The 19,978-nt window shown below is 35.2% G+C and overlaps 1 protein-coding gene across 4 annotated transcripts in view; it reads right to left on the reverse strand.

The window, feature by feature from the left end:
- Positions 1-19,978, reverse strand: part of sif (still life) — a 1,404,800-nt gene that overhangs the window by 426,361 nt on the left and 958,461 nt on the right. For all 4 annotated transcript variants that reach the window (XM_068381983.1, XM_068381997.1, XM_068381990.1 and 1 more), the window contains one exon: positions 12,270-12,415. In XM_068381983.1, coding sequence (XP_068238084.1) covers positions 12,270-12,415 — 146 coding nt within the window. The remainder of the gene's footprint in view (positions 1-12,269; positions 12,416-19,978) is intronic.

The following is a 19,978-nucleotide window of genomic DNA, read 5'->3' on the forward strand; positions in this document are numbered from 1 at the left end:
AAAGGTAGGCCACATACTATATCAAAATGAAAAAGGTAGGCCACATACTATATCAAAATGAAAAAGGTAGGCCACATACTATACCAAAATGAAAAAGGTAGGCCACATACCATACCAAAACGAAAAAGGTAGGCCACATACCATACCAAAATGAAAAAGGTAGGCCACATACTATATCAAAATGAAAAAGATAGGCCACATACTATAACGGCACCTTTTGATGTTTCCACATCCACCTAAAAAGTATTGATGAAAAGGGATGAAAATGAAAATCCTCATGCTCACAATATCAATAGAGGCTTATCAATAAACAAAACAAAAATAATCCTTGAACTAATAAAAAAGTAAATTGAATTCAATGAGAACTGATTTGAACTGATATCAAAGAAGCCTTATCAATAAACAAAAAAATAATCCTTGAACTAATAAAAAAGTAAATTGAATTCAATGAGAACTGATTTGAACTGATATCAAAGAAGCCTTATCAATAAACAAAAAAATAATCCTTGAACTAATAAAAAAGTAAATTGAATTCAATGAGAACCGACTTGAACTGATATCAAAGAAGCCTTATCAATAAACAAAACAAAAATAATCCTTGAACTAATAAAAAAAAAAAAAATTGAATTCAATGAGAACTGATTTGAACAGATATCAAAGAAACCTTATCAATAAACAAAACAAAAATAATCCTTCAACTAATCAAAAAGTAAATTGAATTCAATGAGAACTGACTTGAACTGATATCAAAGAAACCTTATCAATAAACAAAACAAAAATAATCCTTCAACTAATAAAAAAGTAAATTGAATTCATTGAGAACTGATATCAAAGAAACCTTATCAATAAACAAAACAAAAATAATCCTTCAACTAATAAAAAAGTAAATTGAATTCATTGAGAACTGATATCAAAGAAACCCCACCAGGTAATTGCAATTGTCAATTGTCTCGCTGCTGCCAAAACCAGCCTCTATTAATTTCTCTTGTTCCAATTAAACTGTCTTCAATCTCCTCATACCGAATACCTCGTCCAACAGTTTCGTCAATGACCTCGATTCGGCTGATATCAATATTGTCTTCCTATTTCGAAATGCGTAAGCTTCAAGATGCTACCTGTAGTATATTCGCTCAACGGCTTCAGTGTTTAATCGTAAAAAACGGTTCCATTCTACTAGGATAGAAAAGGACCGTTGTGCAAAAGGAAAAATAAGTTGAAATACATAGTCTGATGCAAGAAATACCATATTCTATCTACCTTATGTACAGTATACAAACACACTCACACACACACACATATATATACATATATAACCTTATAGAGTATATATATAAATATGTACATGTATATATACACACATAAATATATTACAATATCCACACACACACACACACACACATATATATATATATATATATATATACTGTGTATATATCAATATATACAGTAAATATAAATATACATATATACACACACACATATATATATATATATATATATGTGTGTGTGTGTGTGTGTGTGTATATGTTCCGTTATCCACACTCATATATATATATATATATATATATATATATATATATATATATATATATATATATATATGTGTGTGTGTGTGCGCGTGAGTGTGGATAACGTGGTGAAAGGGTGTGGGTATCATAATCAGCAAAGCTTTATTAGTCAAGGTCACCTGTACTAGGTTGGTTTGCTGTGACGGATAAGACAAAAGTCTTCAACCGTCACCAATCGGCAGTTGCCCAGAGTGGTGATGAAAACTGGCCAAACCCCAGACATGAATAAAGGCATGTCTGAAAGATTTGTCTTGCTGTGAACTAGAAACAGCTATATTTGTTGTTGCTCTTGTATGCATATATCTGTATTATATATACCGTGTATATATTTCAATTTAAAGGGTAGTACGATTGAAATACTATTACAAAATTCTCTTTTTCTCATATATATATATATATATATATATATATATATATATATATATATATATATACATATATTTTTTTATATATACTATATATATAAATATATATAAATATATATATATGTATATATATATATTTATATATACTGTATATATAGATATATATATACAGTATATATATATATATATATATATATATATATATATATATATATATATATTTATATATACTGTATATATAGATATATATACACTATATATATATATATATATATATATATATATGAGTGTGGATATATATATATATATATATATATATATACATATATGTATGCATGTATGATGAGGGAATTTTCTATACAAGACGCCCGTGTCAGTATGTAATTCAACTTCCTAAATTGTTTCCTCAGAGAGTAGAGGTAGAGAGAGAGAGAGAGAGAGAGAGAGAGAGAGAGAGAGAGAGAGAGAGAGAGAGAGAGAGACCCGGGTCCTTTGTTCTCTGCATTTCTAGAATCGAGACTCCATTACCTTAAGCTTGTGAGCGGAAAACCATATACATAAGTTATTCGAGATAATACATAAATGTCACGTGACATGAAGAATACAAGTATCTCAAATGATTATAAAGTTGAAAATGACAGATCAATAAGAAACTGACAAAGAGGACACAAGGGTTCGCTTCCTGAGCATTATCAATAGAAACAAAATAGAACGCTGTTGGGAAAAGACGAGGGAAACGTAATAATCATAACTGAAATAACTTACGATAAACACCTTTGGATAAAAAAACGAAAATTGAAGAAAACATGAAACAACTTACTGATAACATAAATTCGGCGAAATTTGGGGCCCCTGGTTTTATAACATCTTGCTTTTCCAATATATATATATATATATATATATATATATATATATATATATATATATATATATATATGTATATATATATATATATATATATATATATATATATATATATATATATATATATATATATATATGTTTGTATACATACACAAGCGTAAATTATTCAACTAATGATCGGTAGCAGATATTTTCATGAGAAATAAAATTCTCTTTGTCAAAAGTAAAAAGAAAGAATAGAGTGAATACATATGAGAGACTATATTTTGGAGGCAGCTTTTTAAAACGGAACAGTAATTTTACTTGATTTTATTTCAAATGAACTATCAAAAATTGAATTTTAATAATAATAATAATAATAATAATAATAATAATAATAATAATAATAATAACAAATAATCCATGAGCAACAAAATATAACCACAAGACACTGAAGAATATCAACGAAAAACCAACGGGGTTACAAATTATATACAACCACACTGATAAAAGTATGTCAGAAAACGAAACAAAAATTAAAGTATAAAAAAATATAGAAACAGAACCATATAAAATGAAATTTAAAACAACTTAACCATTAATTCAATAAAATCATTACGCAATAAGTACTGTCAGGACACCACTCCCTTCGTCGTCCAGAAAATCAACAAACTGTTTATTTATTTGAATTCTCCTTTCGCCACACCGTGGTTTCCCATGTATATGTATTCCGCTCTATCAGAGCTACATTTTGACATATGTATTATTTCATTACATGTTTCTGTTAACTCATAATTCGTATATTTGTAAGTGTAAGAAAACACATATATTTTGGCGGGCAATTCAATCTGATTTGGCGCCAGCGCCATCCTACTTTTCCGTCCGCACCTTGTAATATACTCCCACGCACATTTGAATAATGTATCAGTTGATCTTGGTGACGCTTGTCTCACTGTCCTTACAGTACCATCAAACAGCAAGTGTTCTTGTAAACATTGGGGGACCAACAGTTATAGGAAATTCTCCAAAGAATAAGAACTACTGGAAAAAGCGCAAATGAAATACTGCGTAACATTGCCCGCTTCACAAAGGTTGCTTGGGACTTGATTAGTACCTCATTTTAATCACGCTTGATATCCAGTACAATGTTACACATATTTCCAAGATTCGTCTTCGTCATTTCTCTGTTGTTCTATTAACCTGCGTTGGTGTGCGTGTCTGCCTGCTTACCCAATTGTATTTCTTCATGAGAGGGCTCTATGGAATATTACCTATCTCTAATTTCTGGGGTCAAGCTACTAGAGATGTCATTTTATATCAAGAAGACTTTAGAGCAGTGGTTCCCAACTTACTAATTTATTTTTCCATTATACAGATATACTGATAAACAAATAGTTACAGAGTAAAATGGATAGAGAGCGGTTAGTAACAACTAACCGCATAGCCATAGAGCTATGAGGTTAGTTGTTACTAACCGCTCTCTATCCATTTTACTCTGTAAATATTTGTTTATCAGTATATGGAGAGCGACTAGTAGCAAAATAAAATGACTTTTGTTTATTCTTCTACTTCAAAATTGAATTAGTGCGAAGGTTGAGGCTGCTTCTTGTGCACCAGTGTATCAATATCAGGGCTAGCTTGTCACCTGATATTTCTTTTTTAGTTAGTAGGTAGCTTCAAATTTCCCCCCAGGGGGAAATTTCCCCCAGGTTGGGAACTACTGCTTTAGAGTGAATTAAGGTTCCGTAAATGAAGCGACATGTAAGGAACATAGACCTGGCTGAGCCATCAACTTTTTTGGAAAACCCATTGCTGCTATGAGTCGCGGTAACAATTTTCATCTATCAACCGAGTGTTGGAAGAGCAGTGAGATATAGCAGGTATCACTAATAATATAGAAAATTCTACGTATCATCAGCGCCAAAAAATAAAGCGAAGCATAATACAGACAGAATAGTTTAGCATGGCTTATCATTACAAGAATGTCAGGGTGGCTTCAAAATAGGTTGAAGATCTAGGATTTATTGAAATATTGTTGATAAATTTCTATGCAAACGACCATAGTTATGAACATGAAATCAATACACACACATATACATATATATATATATATATATATATATATATATATATATATATATATATATATATATATATATATATACATACATGTCTACAGTATATATATATATATGTATATATATACTGTATATATATATATGTGTGTGTGTGAGTGTAATACTACAGTATATTCAGACAAATTATATATATATATATATATATATATATATATATATACATATATATATATATATATATATATATATATATATATATATATAGATATACATATATATACTGTATATATATATATATATATATAAATGTGTGAGTGTAATAATACAGTACATACATAAAATATACATACATATATATATATATATATATATATATATATATATATATATATATATATTTATATATATATATATATATATAAGTTGTATTCCATTTCTAAATCAACTGAATAAACACCAAGAATAAAAAAAAAAACGGCCAACGCATTAAAACACTGAAAGACTAATCATATAGAGAAATCTAATTAACGTTAACTCTATTAATATGCAAATTCCTGAAATACCTTAAAATTTATTTTCCATTTTCAGTCGGGGAGGAAATAGAGCGATAGAGAAAAAACGGAAAATTAATTTGTCTGTTTTTGGTGTTTTTGGCTGTTTTTGACGGCAAAACGTATTATTACCTTAAAAGGCAAAGAACAGGACGAGTAAATAGAATACTATTTACATAATCAAAAGAAAATCCTTTGATGCTTTAAAATGGCATTTCACAAGGTTGAGAAATTCTAATTAAAAAGTTTCTTGACAAAAATGACCTTGAGAAGCGTTGGGTCGTAAGGTTTACAAGGCCAAAGCAGCTACGCAAGAGTTTCGACCAACCCTTCCGTGGGAGCCACAGACTCTTGTAGTTCATAACCTCCCGTCACTTGCCAGGACAGACTTCTTCTTCTTGGGGTATTAAAGCCAACACTTGTTGTTGGCACGGGCCTTTCCCTTGGTTGGCCCGTAGAAAAGGACAGACGGGATGCCTGAAATATAAGCTCAAGAGAGCTTCGTGGCAGGATTGCCAGAGTTTCTAAATGAGAAAAGGCCAAATTATAATCAACTGCAGATTTAAAAGGCCAACTTAGTAGTAGAAAAAGGCCAAAAATAAAGCATTTAAGCCCAACATTTTTTCATATTACTAAAGGCAAACCAATTTTTAAAAAAGGCCAAATTAGAGGTTTTTGGCCTGAAAAAATGCCAACCTGGCAACTCTGCTTCGTGGTACGGATGTGAGGTTGCTTGGGGTTCTGGGCTCTTGGAGGGAGGGGGAAGGGGTTAAAAATTTGAGCTTCAACCTCGTTGAGCGGTTTGCCTTTATTTACATTCACGAACGCACTTTGCAAACACAAGACTGCTTTCCACTGGGAAGCAGAATGCATTTTAAAAAACGCATAAGCAAACATAAGCAGTTCTCTCTCTCTCTCTCTCTCTCTCTCTCTCTCAAACAAAAAATAAGGTAACTCTCTCTCTCTCTCTCTCTCTCTCTCTCTCTCTCTCTCTCTTCGGTTGCGTCACGTAAAAAAGATTGCAAACACAAGACTGTTTTCCACTGGGAAGCAGAATGCATTTTAAAAACGTATAAGCAAACATAAGCAGTTCTCTCTCTCTCTCTCTCTCTCTCTCTCTCTCTCTCAAACAAAAAATAAGGTAAGTCTCTCTCTCTCTCTCTCTCTCTCTCTCTCTCTTCGGTTGCGTCACGTAAAAAAGATTGCAAACACAAGACTGTTTTCCACTGGGAAGCAGAATGCATTTTAAAAACGTATAAGCAAACATAAGCAGTTCTCTCTCTCTCTCTCTCTCTCTCTCTCTCTCTCTCAAACAAAAAATAAGGTAACTCTCTCTCTCTCTCTCTCTCTCTCTCTCTCTCTCTCTCTTCGGTTGCGTCACGTAAAAAAGATTGCAAACACAAGACTGTTTTCCACTGGGAAGCAGAATGCATTTTAAAAACGTATAAGCAAACATAAGCAGTTCTCTCTCTCTCTCTCTCTCTCTCTCTCTCTCTCTCTCAAACAAAAAATAAGGTAAGTCTCTCTCTCTCTCTCTCTCTCTCTCTCTCTCTCTCTCTCTTCGGTTGCGTCACGTAAAAAAGATTGCAAACACAAGACTGCTTTCCACTGGGAAGCAGAATGCATTTTAAAAACGCATAAGCAAACATAAGCAGTTCTCTCTCTCTCTCTCTCTCAAACAAAAAATAAGGTAAGTCTCTCTCTCTCTCTCTCTCTCTCTCTCTCTCTCTCTCTCTCTCTCTCTTCGGTTGCGTCATGTAAAAAAATATTGCAAACACAAGACTGCTTTCCACTGGGATGCAGAATGCATTTTAAAAACACATAAGCAGTTCTCTCTCTCTCTCTCTCAAACAAAAAATAAGGTAAGTCTCTCTCTCTCTCTCTCTCTCTCTCTCTCTCTCTCTCTCTTCGGTTGCGTCACATGAAAAAAAGATTGCAAACACAAGACTGCTTTCCACTGGGAAGCAGAATGCATTTTAAAAACACATAAGCAGTTCTCTCTCTTTCTCTCTCTCTCTCTCTCAAACAAAAAATAAGGTAAGTCTCTCTCTCTCTCTCTCTCTCTCTCTCTCTCTCTCTCTCTCTTCGGTTGCGTCACGTAAAAAAAGATTGCAAACACAAGACTGTTTTCCACTGGGAAGCAGAATGCATTTTAAAAACACATAAGCAAACATAAGCAGTTCTCTCTCTCTCTCTCTCTCTCTCTCTCTCTCTCTCTCAAACAAAAAATATGGTAAGACTCTCTCTCTCTCTTCGGTTGCGTCACGTAAAAAAAGATTGCAAACACAAGACTGCTTTCCACTGGGAAGCAGAATGCATTTTAAAAACGCATAAGCAAACATAAGCAGTTCTCTCTCTCTCTCTCTCTCTCAAACAAAAAATAAGGTAAGTCTCTCTCTCTCTCTCTCTCTCTCTCTCTCTCTCTCTCTCAAACAAAAAATCAGGTAAGACTCTCTCTCTCTCTCTCTCTCTCTCTCTCTCTCTCTTCGGTTGCGTCACGTAAAAAAAGATTGCAAACACAAGACTGTTTTCCACTGGGAAGCAGAATGCATTCTAAAAACGTATAAGCAAACATAAGCAGTTCTCTCTCTCTCTCTCTCTCTCTCTCTCTCTCTTCGGTTGCGTCACGTAAAAAAAGATTGCAAACACAAGACTGCTTTCCACTGGGAAGCAGAATGCATTTTAAAAACGCATAAGCAAACATAAGCAGTTCTCTCTCTCTCTCTCTCTCTCAAACAAAAAATAAGGTAAGTCTCTCTCTCTCTCTCTCTCTCTCTCTCTCTCTCTCTCAAACAAAAAATAAGGTAAGTCTCTCTCTCTCTCTCTCTCTCTCTCTCTCTCTCTCTCTCTCAAACAAAAAATAAGGTAAGTCTCTCTCTCTCTCTCTCTCTCTCTCTCTCAAACAAAAAATAAGGTAAGTCTCTCTCTCTCTCTCTCTCTCTCTCTCTCTCTCTCTCTCTTTCTCTCTCTCTCTCTCTAACAAAAAATCAGGTAAGACTCTCTCTCTCTCTCTCTCTCTCTCTCTCTCTCTCTCTCTTCGGTTGCGTCACGTAAAAAAGATTGCAAACACAAGACTGTTTTCCACTGGGAAGCAGAATGCATTTTAAAAACGTATAAGCAAACATAAGCAGTTCTCTCTCTCTCTCTCTCTCTCTCTCTCTCTCTCTCTTCGGTTGCGTCACGTAAAAAAATATTGCAAACACAAGACTGCTTTCCACTGGGAAGCAGAATGCATTTTAAAAACGTATAAGCAAACATAAGCAGTTCTTTCTCTCTCTCTCTCAAACAAAAAATAAGGTAAGTCTCTCTCTCTCTCTCTCTCTCTCTCTCTCTCTCTCTCTCTCTCTCTCTTCGGTTGCGTCACGTAAAAAAGATCACAGGACTAACAACGACCATATGATACCCATCATATCTTCCACACTTGCCGATCGTGGTGGCTGCGAGGACACAAGGCGGTTGTCCGTCAATTACTAGGTCACCGCAAGAGAGAAAACTGCCGGATCAAGAAACGAGATCCATCTGCTCTCGTATTACGGTGATCACCATTCTTTATCTATTCTCATTTTTCCATCGATAAAAGGAAAGTCGTGTCTCATTCAGTATTCTCTATTTTTGATTCAAGAAATAATTCAGCATATCTCTGGTTAAAAAGGTGCTAAAATACCATATAAGTTTGTTAATAGAACAGGTGTTTAACTGTAGGAACAAGATCCATCTGCTCTCGTATTACGGTGATCACCATTCTTTTATCTATTCTCACTTTTTCCATCGATAAAAGGAAAGTCGTGTCTCATTCAGTATTCTCTATTCGAGAAATAATTCGGCATATCTCTGGTTAAAAAGGTGCTAAAATACCATATAAGTTTGTAAATAGAACAGGTGTTTAACTGTAGGAACAAGATCCATCTGCTCTCGTATTACGGTGATCACCATTCTTTATCTATTCTCATTTTTCCATCGATAAAAGGAAAGTCGTGTCTCATTCAGTATTCTCTGTTTTTGATCCGAGAAATAATTCAGCATATCTCTGGTTAAAAAGGTGCTAAAATACCATAGAAGTTTGTAAATAGAACAGGTGTTTAACTGTTGGCCTATTCATGTAAAAAGTATGACAAAAGCCTCTATCTGCCCTTTATATTGTAACCCCAATTAATGATGGAGCGAGCAAGCATACATGGATATGGAGTATATTTATTTTTAAGTTACTGGAGAAAAAACATGTCCGGCATGAAGAATGCAGAGAAAATATTAACATTTTCCATTTCAGATAATCATTCTGCATAAAAAAAATAGATTTTGAGGTAACCAAAGGATTCGAGCTAGCCAAATACATGAAAATAAAGAAAGGGTTGTTTCCCTTCAGTTGTAGAAAGGATTTCACATCTCACTATTAACTCATCAAAAGAAAAATGTCATTATCCTATAATGCAACATCAGCTTATGATAAAACATGAACTTAGGTAAGCGATTTGTTGAGGCAGTAGTAGTATTCATAATAACAAATCCGAAAAAAAAACTAAAAGTTTAGAAGCAATTTAAGAGAGAAGACACTTGCACGAATTTGTGGCACGCATTTTCACGACTCGAGTCGTGAACTGGCGTGAACTGGTCGTGAACTGGAGTGAACTCGCCGTGAACCTGTCGTGACATCGTGGCATGTCGTGACGAGAATTTTGAAATGCTCAAAATTTTGGTCACGACAAAATTTCGTGAACGCGGCGTGAACTATGCGCGAACTGTTCGTGAACTCGTCGGGATGATGCGGGAAGTGCGCAAACTATGCCAAAACTATGCATGAACTCGTCATGAACTCGTCGTGCCAGTTCGTGTCAATGTGGACAGGTGAGCTGTGATTTTGAGGTAATTTTTTTTTTTTTTTGATTTTCCAGTTCGTGCCACAAAATGTCACGACTTGCCACGACAAATTCGTGGCAAAATGTCGTGCAAGTATCAGCCTGGCATAATCCAACGGCAAACACCAATCTTTGAGTCTGAGTCATAACACTCGACTCTAATATAGTAAAGTTTTGCTAATATCTCCCGACAAAACATATTTAACTTTCTGCGTATACAACATGCAATCGGCTGTCTAAATAACAGAGAATGAAAATGCATTTTTTTTTTCGCACTTGAAGCTGGTAATTTAATATTCCGCAATCCCCTGATGAACACAGCCTTTAAGACATTTATTCTTGCGCAGTCTAAATAAAAGTTTTCAAAATGTACAAACTCAAGTTTTTTTTTTTTTTTTTTTTAAACCACTTGGGAGTTCAACGCTGACGTCACATTTCATGACTGACATATCTACAAGGATTCATTTTTTAAAACAAGAAATTATAGTTGTACATCCTTGAACCATTCCTTGATAATCCTCAGGTAATGAAGTTAGGTCAAACAAAACCCCATATATAGAAAATTCTGTGTAATATCTTTGTGATCCTGCTCTTATCAACGTCAATCGTGAAAAAACGGCTAACACCAATTGCATATATTAAATAATACAAAACAAAAGTTGTCCAGACAGATTGCAGTTCACCTTTAAAAGTTTAAAGGCCACTCATGAATGGCAGAGGCAAGGGATAGTGACATTATCAAGCAGGACAATGCCCGATAGTTCTGACCCATATACACATATACAGTATATATACCCATATATAAACATATATGTATACAGTATATATAAATTTCATGTACCTATATGCAGTATAAAAACTGTAAATTTACACAAAAACACACTCACAGACATACACGTATATATATATATATATATATAAATATATATATGTATATATATATATATATATATATATGTATATATACATATATATACATATATATAGACATATGCATATTTATACATATATATATATACATATGTATATATCTGCATATGTGTATATATATATACATACATACATACATACATACATATATATATATATATATATATATGTGTGTGTGTGTGTGTGTGTGGTTGTGTGTAAATATACAGTATTTATACTGTACATAAGTATATGAAATTTATATATACTATATATATACACTGTACATATATAGATAGATAGATAGATAGATATATTCAAATAATCCTTTATATTTTAATACATTAATATCTGGATTCTCTTATCGACCTCGGTATCAGAATCCTAGGGCAAAACCACTAAAAGACAATAGCATCTTACCGGCCGGGAATCGAACCCTGGTCCAGGTTCAGGATACTTGTATGACAGTGACAGTACAACTTAGCTACGAAGAAGTTACCGTCACTGTCATACAAGTATCTTGGACCAGGGCTCGACTCCCGGCCAGTCAGATGCTATTGTCTTTGAGTGGTTTCGCTGGGACTTCGATCCCGAGGTTGATAACAGAATCCAGACATTAATGTATTAAAATATATGGCTTACTTGGATATGAAAAAACACGTCTAAATATGAAAAATTTATCATATACGGTATATATATATATATATATATATATACATATATATATATACATACAGTATATATACATACACATATATATATGTATATACATACATATATATATATATATATATATATAATATATATATATATATATATATATAAATAAATCACATTGCCTAATTTTGAGTATACATCCAAAATTACAAAATGAATATATTACATATTCCTGCTCCCAAATTTATTGCTAAAAAAAAACCCGTAATAATTCTCTATATAAACCGTTCATAAGAGTAAAATGTAGTCCACTTATTAATACATATATTATAAAAAGCCTCATAGGCATATACTATAGGTAACTATATTCCTAGATGCATACAGAGATATCTGTAAGACCTAGAGAAAATGATCAAGTAGAATTCGTTCAAAGATATGTACTCACCCAGCCTTCCTGACAGCGCCAGTGCAGTTGAAGGAGGCAGCAGTTGTTCCCGGCCGAGGAGCCTTGTAAGGGGAGTTGTGGACGCTCTCACCATCCTCGTCCTCACTCACGGCAGTTGTCAAAGACATCCGATCGTCATCGGACATCTGCAAAAAGAGGATGGTCGAACTGTCATTATCCTATAGAAACTTCATTTCTTTGCAATTAGGCTGCAATATTATGCATATTCTTATACGATAACAATAACAATGTATAAAAGGAGTAAATAATTTAACATGGCAAAACATCCACACACACACAAACACGTTTAAGAGAAAATTGAAAACTTTAGAATTAAAAAAAAACACCCAAAACAACTTGGCAGAGGTTGACCATCTTGTGATGCGAGTTGCTCTGGGTGACAAGATTGGACTTTAGCAATAGTTGCAGCAGCAGCAGCAGCAGCAGCAGCAGCAGTGGTAGTAACAGCACAAGTAGTAGTATCGGTAGTAGTAGCAGTAGTAGAGAAGTAGAAGTAGAAGTCGAAGTAGTAGTAGTAGTATACACAATTGTGGTAGTTTTCAGGGTCTACCAAACGACTGTGTCTAAACTTTTCAATTCAATTGAAGAACGTTTCATAGCATTGTTGGGACGTGATTTTTCATAGTTGTATACACTAATTGAGATTGAAATAAAAGCACATATTTTGCCAACTATAGTCCATTTCTTTTAGCGATGCATATTTGCACCGACTCGCAGCGGTGCCCTTTTAGCTCAGAAAAGTTTCCGGATCGCTGATTGGTTGGAATTATGTCCAACCAATCAGCGATCAGGAAACTTTTCCGAGCTAAAAGGGCACCGCTGCGAGTCGGTGAAGATATGCATCGCTAAAAGAAATGGACTATAATTATAATAGCATACAATTACTTTATTCAAAATTCTTATAAAGAATAATTTTATATTCTCAAAAGCAGCTAAGAACACTAACCTATTATAGTTAATGGAAAAAAAATATGATAAAAAAATCTGGGAACCCACAAGGTATAAAAATGTCAAAATCCCTCACAAAAAAAAAAAAAAAAAAAAAAAAAAAAAAAAAAAAAAAAAAAATGATGATTAATCAAAAACTATTGCTAATATCTTTTTATCAGTTTAGACACAGCTGTAAAGACCCATAATTTAACTTTTTAATTAAGGAAAAATAAAATACCGCATACTTATAACTAAAATGTACTGTAACACTACTTAACACTTAAAAAACATGGTGGCTTCAAAAGAATTTTGTTCTACACAGAAAATGAATAAAACAAAAGTGAAATATGTATGTATAATATATAATACCATAACAATCATAACAATTCTTTTTTTTTTTTTTGATCGACCGAGAGTACTAAGACAAATTAGTAATTAGTAAGTGATGATAGTAACCACAATGAGAATGGAGATGGTAATGATAGTAATGACAGATAATAGTTTATGTGAAAATCACAATGGACCACAAATCAACTTTAGTTCCTAATGAATATTTACTTTCGACTACATCACAGTGTAGACAACAGATCTAGGTGATGAAGAAAAAATAGATATGTACACAGATACAGCAAACAAAATAAACAGAAATACATTGATAACAGAAAAAAACAAATATATACTGTACAAATAAAACTAAAAACATTCCATTGATAGTTATAGTCCATTTCTTTTAGCGATGCATATTTGCACCGATTCGCGGCGGTGCCCTTTTGGCTCGGAAAAGTTTCCTGATCGCTGATTGGTTGGAATTATCTTGTCCAACCAATCAGCGATCCGGAAACTTTTCCCGAGCTAAAAGGGCACCGCTGCGAGTCGGTGCAAATATGCATCGCTAAAAGAAATGGGACTATAGTTGGATTTCTGCACTTTGCAAGAACAAAATTACTATAGTGAAACGACGTTGGGTACATAGTTCATATGTACTGCCTTTATCTTCCAACAAAAAACGTTGTAATCACACTGAGCTAAAGACAGAGGTGTAGAGATGAGACTGTGTTCTATTGATTCTGTATTAACGATCCAAAAGTCAATCCAATGTATTTCTATAATTTTAAGGAAACAAAAATTTCAATTGGCATAAAGCTAGCGGAACCAGTTTGAAAAAAAATCTTTTCAAAATGCACCTACAGTTGAATATTATTCTACCGATACTATTTGCTAGAAGTGACATTTCTCAAGTCCCTTTGTCAGTCTCTGAAGACTGTCATATAAAAAGAAATGTTTCCCATGTCCTTAAACTCAGTGATGTACATTTAATGAATATGTTAATGATGCAAAAATTAACATTTATGTTTAATACAATTTATAGCAAATTTGCAGAACATATCATAACCAGCATGTCAAGAGAAATTAGATGGTGTGCTACAAATAACACATCTTATGGAAAGTTCTTTTCTAATAGATGTACTTAACAATATTACATCTAAAGTAGATTAACTAGGCAACAAAAAAAAATGAAAAGAATTACTAGTCACCTGCGCACTAGTTTCAGGTTATGGTCTAATATTGACAAACGTCTAGAAATACCTCTCAAAGAACTACTTTTTTATTGTCTACTGAATAGGAATTCTGCTCCATACCTTCTGTCATACAATATTTTATCAAAAGAAAATAAAAAAAAAAAGAAGAGAAGGATGCCTTGGTTACTGAAATCGCACATCCCCTAAGAATGTCTTTCAATTTATGATTACAAACTTACATGTTGCTGCATTCTGTTATATTTGAAGGTATCATGTCAGCTCACATGGATATCTGAGATAACAATAATAATGATAATATAATAATAAAAAATAACAACAATAAAAAGTAACGACAACAAAATCAACACAAAATTTTCCCGTCGTCACTATAAACTCCCTCACGCCATCAGCACCAACTATAGGCCATTGTACCACACAAAGGCTGCCACAGCCCCATTTTGTTATGTAATACCAGGCTTTTATTAAGGTTTCACTTAATCACAGAGGTGTCACAGGGAAAGTTATGAAAAAAAATATTAATAGAACACCACTATTGTTTACACTGTGTTCCTGAGTTTAAAACAATAACTACTGGTGAGTATGATGATGATGATAATGATTACGTATGAAACACTGACACGTAAAATTAGGGCACAGACCAGAAAGAAAAATATATATACATAAGATGTATCTATAAATACGTCATATTTATATATGTTTTGAAATACTCTCCTGACGCTAGTCTTGCACGACAGTATCTGATGCTCTAAAAATGTGAATGGATAACAAAACCAAAAGTGTACGAAGACAATTAACAACTCATGGACGATTGGGCGACAAAGAAATGAAAAACAAAAATGAAGGACTGAGACACTTTCGGAAGGAGGGCGTAGGAAGGGCAGGAGGAGGAGGAGGAGGAGGAGGAAAAGGAAGAGGAGGCTGTGAAGGAAAGCGAGATCGCTAAGCAATGGATTGCAGATAGAGAGAGATAATCTTTTAGGAGAGAGAAAGGAATATAAATTAAAAGGGAGAGAAAAGGAAAGTGAGTAGTGAGGAGAGGGCGAGTTCTGGCAGGACAGACACCTCACAAATGGCATACAGAACATCTCATATAACACATGGGACATAGAGTGAGACAGAGAGAAGGAATATGAAATATTTTCATAAAATATGATGACGTATGCAAGACGAGCATTCCAAAAGTATTGGCGAGGAAGACAAAGTGTGAGACAAGGAGTGAGAAAAATAACATGAGTGGAGGGGTCAGTAGCTTCCCCTCTTGGTGACTTACACCCCTTATTTGTAACTGAAGGGGGCAGGGAGAGCGTGTGTAATGGGGGACGGGTGACATCAATCAGAGGGGAACTGGGAACTGGGTTTTTTGGGGGGAGAGAGCAAGCTTGAATAAGTGACATACTGCGCCACCAGCGGGTGCGGTGATCCTGGGAAGCTCTCCTCCCGGGGAGTGCAAATGCAGAGCTTCTTGCAAGGGTGTACTGTCTTGCAAGGGCATAGGACCCTGCAGGGGCATCATGCCGTCTGGCAAATGCATACCGCTTTGCAAGTACGGCATGTTGTCCTGCAGGAGGTAATGGTCTTGCAAGTGCATACTGTTTTGCAAGTGAAAGTTGTCTTGCAAGTGCATGTGGTTTTGCAAGTCATACATGCTATCTTGTAAGTGCATCTCGGATGGCGATGGGTCTGGCATGTAAAGCATACCACCATCTTGAAAGACATAACCCTCTTGCAAAGCATACTCATCTTCCTGCAACGGATGGTGCCGATTGTCATGAAAGGGCATCAATGCCTCGTGCAGGGATGAGGACTGTGTTGCAAGGGATGATGCAGGTGGTTGCTGGATGACCTGCATGGGATTATTGTTGCCTTGCATGTGGTGGTGATTGTCTATCAAATGATTATGATTCTGCATATGCATGTCTTCTTGCAAATCTGTATCGTTGCCTTGTAAGTGGATGTTGTTCTTAATAGTGTAGTGTATTGCCTTGCAAGGTCAACATTCTCTTGCAAGGAAGTATTGCCTTGTAAGTTCATATTATCTTGCAAATGACTACCATCGCTTTGCAAGTGCATATTCTCTCTCAAGTGCATCTCCTCTTGCAAGTCTGTATTGCCTTGCAATTGTCTGTTATCATTCCTATTGATACTATCTGACAAGTGATTGCAGACTGCTTGGGTGCATACTATTCTGTAAGTTCATTTCGTTCTGAGAATTGACCCTCGTTTTGTAAGTCTGTGTCGTTTGACAGATGCGACGTTCTCTTGCATGTGCATTCCATCTTGCAGGTGCATATTCCCTTGGTAAATTGGGAGGTCGCCTTGAAATGGGATACTCTCTTGAAAGGAAATGTCTTCCTGAAAGGACTGAAAGGGCTCCTGAAATGTCACTCTCTCTTGCACGTGGTCTGGATAAGGCATTCCATCATCCTGAGAAGGTTCCTCGAACGTCACACCTCTTGAAACATGATCTGGATAAGGCAAAGTGTTCGGCATGGGCTCTTCATAAGGCAAACCATTTTGAACTGGCTCTTGAAGGTCACAGTATTCTGGCTTCCATGGTCTGGTAGGTTATAGCATTGGGAACCACTTGGTCTTCAAAAGTGACGGCAGTGGCCTCGTGTTTCTGGATAAGGTATAGCATTAGGAACTTGTTCTGGGTATGGCATACCACCTGGAACTGCCATATGCATGTCTGGAGGTACATGCCAGCTGGATAATGCATGCCACCCGCATAGGGCACTACACTTCCATTTGCATTTAATGCGTCTGGCGACATATAGCAACCATCATGCACATTGTTTAGAAATGGCATATGGTCATGCTGGAGCATACCACTTTGTATATGTCTACTGTCATCTGGGTACTGTACACTGTTTGTACCTTGAAAAAACCTATTAGTGCTAGTATTATATATGTTAGGAGTACCAGGGCCTTGCAAGTGCATAATATTGCTTTGCAAATTGACATTGCCTTGCAAGTACATACTGTTCTGCAAGTGCACATTCTCCTGAGGGTGGTGCATTCTCTCTTGCAAGTGCATATTCTCTTTCGCCATGCAAATAGGGCTGAAGGCGCCCACGGGCGGAGGCAGCAGCCGCTATATGGGGGAAATGTGCTCGTTTAGAAGTCAACCTCAATGTGGCCTTTCTTTTATTATTTTTATCGTCTGTTGCCAAGGACTATATACCAGGGGTTCTTAGGGGAGATGAAGGACTTCAGGACAAGGATAAGGCGGATGGGAACAATGGAGTTTAAAACAAATTTCTTAATATGACAAGACAATTAGCATACTGGCAATATCAAAGTGTCTTTCAAGAAATTACAGGTCAGCTACACAAATTATGGTTACGACATCTTGTAGGCAGCATATACTAAAACACGAAAAAATATTAGAGGAGATAAACAGATACTCAACTCACTATGTTCACTAAGAAAAAAAATAAGTTACAATTCCCCACCTTATCCCTGATACCAATTTCGGTCAACTGAAACCTGTCTGTAGCAGTGCCAAAATTTTATCTTCTTTTTTTTCCTGATACTGAAACCAATAATAGTCTGAAAGTGTTGTATTGTCAAAATACTGATAATAAACCCTGAGAGCCCTAAGACTCCTCAAGTGCAAGCAAAGAGAAAAATACAAGACATGAACATTTAGAAAAATAAAAATGAATAACATTAAGTTTTTTTTGGCTATACCTGTTCCGGGCACCTCTTGCCAAAATAACCTGTTTATTTCTTAGACAGAACTTGGATATCTTTAAAAATCTTGTCATGAGAAACTGTTTTGCACGAAGGGAATCCGTGGGAAAAATGGAGACAGTGATTCAGGAGCTCTAGGGTTTAGTAACAAGTGGGATCTTATAATGGTGGATTGGAAGGGGCCCATGAGAACAGAAAAAGAGACTGGCGAGATGGAAAGGAATTGTAGCAATGTAAAGAAGACAATGTTATTATGCAAAATAAGGATGAAGCGGAAAGGATAGATCAGAAAGGACCAAGGGCGCAAGGATTATGGAGAGGATGTACAACTGCAAGGATCAAGGATTTATCTAGGTACCTGGAATGCAGGCTGAACCTGTATCTGCAGGATGTTACATATACGGGATTAATGTGTATAAATTTTGATCCAATAAAATCTTATGAGAAATTCAAAGTTCATTTTTATTTCAATGGCAATAAATAGTGATAATCAAATGGGATTAGGTTTTTGTAACCTCTTGCAGCGCCATTTCCCGCCTTGGGCTGGGAGCGCTCATGCAGGCGGGGGAAGGGTTTCTCTCACTCCACTCGTACTGGCACACACACACATACATACGCACACACATACTGACACAAGTGAATAAGTCAATCATAAAGTACAGAGTACCACCTTGGTATCAGTACAAAAAAAAAAAGATCCCTCACGGTTTTACATAAAACAATCAAAGGATATAGCTTCTACATGATGACTCAACAACATTAGAGCTCACTTAAGAGAAAAAACATCTGGAATAGTGTAAAAAACAATTTTCTTAGCAAAACCGGAAACATAATAACCAAAATGGTGATTAAACAATTAAATGAGAAGATCACATAAACGGACATAACAAACCTGTAAACCTCACTTACAAATACTTTGTTTGTTCAAAATATTCAACTTTCAATATATTTGCATTATAGCTAGCTTAGCCTTTCCAAGCTTATTCTCATAGTCAATACATCTAGTACTATTTGCTTATATGAAAAAAAAAAAAAGAAATTATCAGAGGCGAGGCATAAATTATGGCAAGATATTTAATAGGTAAACCATTACCTTTTTTTTTTTTTTTTTATCTAGGGCATAGCCACATACAATTTGATTAAAGCATGGGTAATGTACATGACACAGAGGTGACGCAGTTTTACTTGGGGAAGAATCAAAATCTCAGAAAAATTAACCCTCTGTCTTAGCCCTTTTACCCCCAAAGGACGTATTGGTACGTTTCACAAAACACATCCCTTTACCCCCATGGACGTACCGGTACGTCCTTGCAAAAAACTGCTATTTACAATTTATTTTGCATAATTTTGATAATTTTTTGAGAACCTAAGGCATTTTCCATGAGAATGAGACCAACCTGACCTCTCTATGACGAAAATTAAGGCTGTTAGAGCAATTTAAAAATATATACTGCAAAATGTGCTTGAAAAAAAATAACCCCTGGGGTCAAGGGTTGAAAGTTTCAAATAGCCTGGGGGTCA

The sequence above is a fragment of the Palaemon carinicauda genome, chromosome 1 (assembly GCF_036898095.1).
Source record: "Palaemon carinicauda isolate YSFRI2023 chromosome 1, ASM3689809v2, whole genome shotgun sequence".
Lineage (NCBI taxonomy): Eukaryota > Metazoa > Arthropoda > Malacostraca > Decapoda > Palaemonidae > Palaemon > Palaemon carinicauda.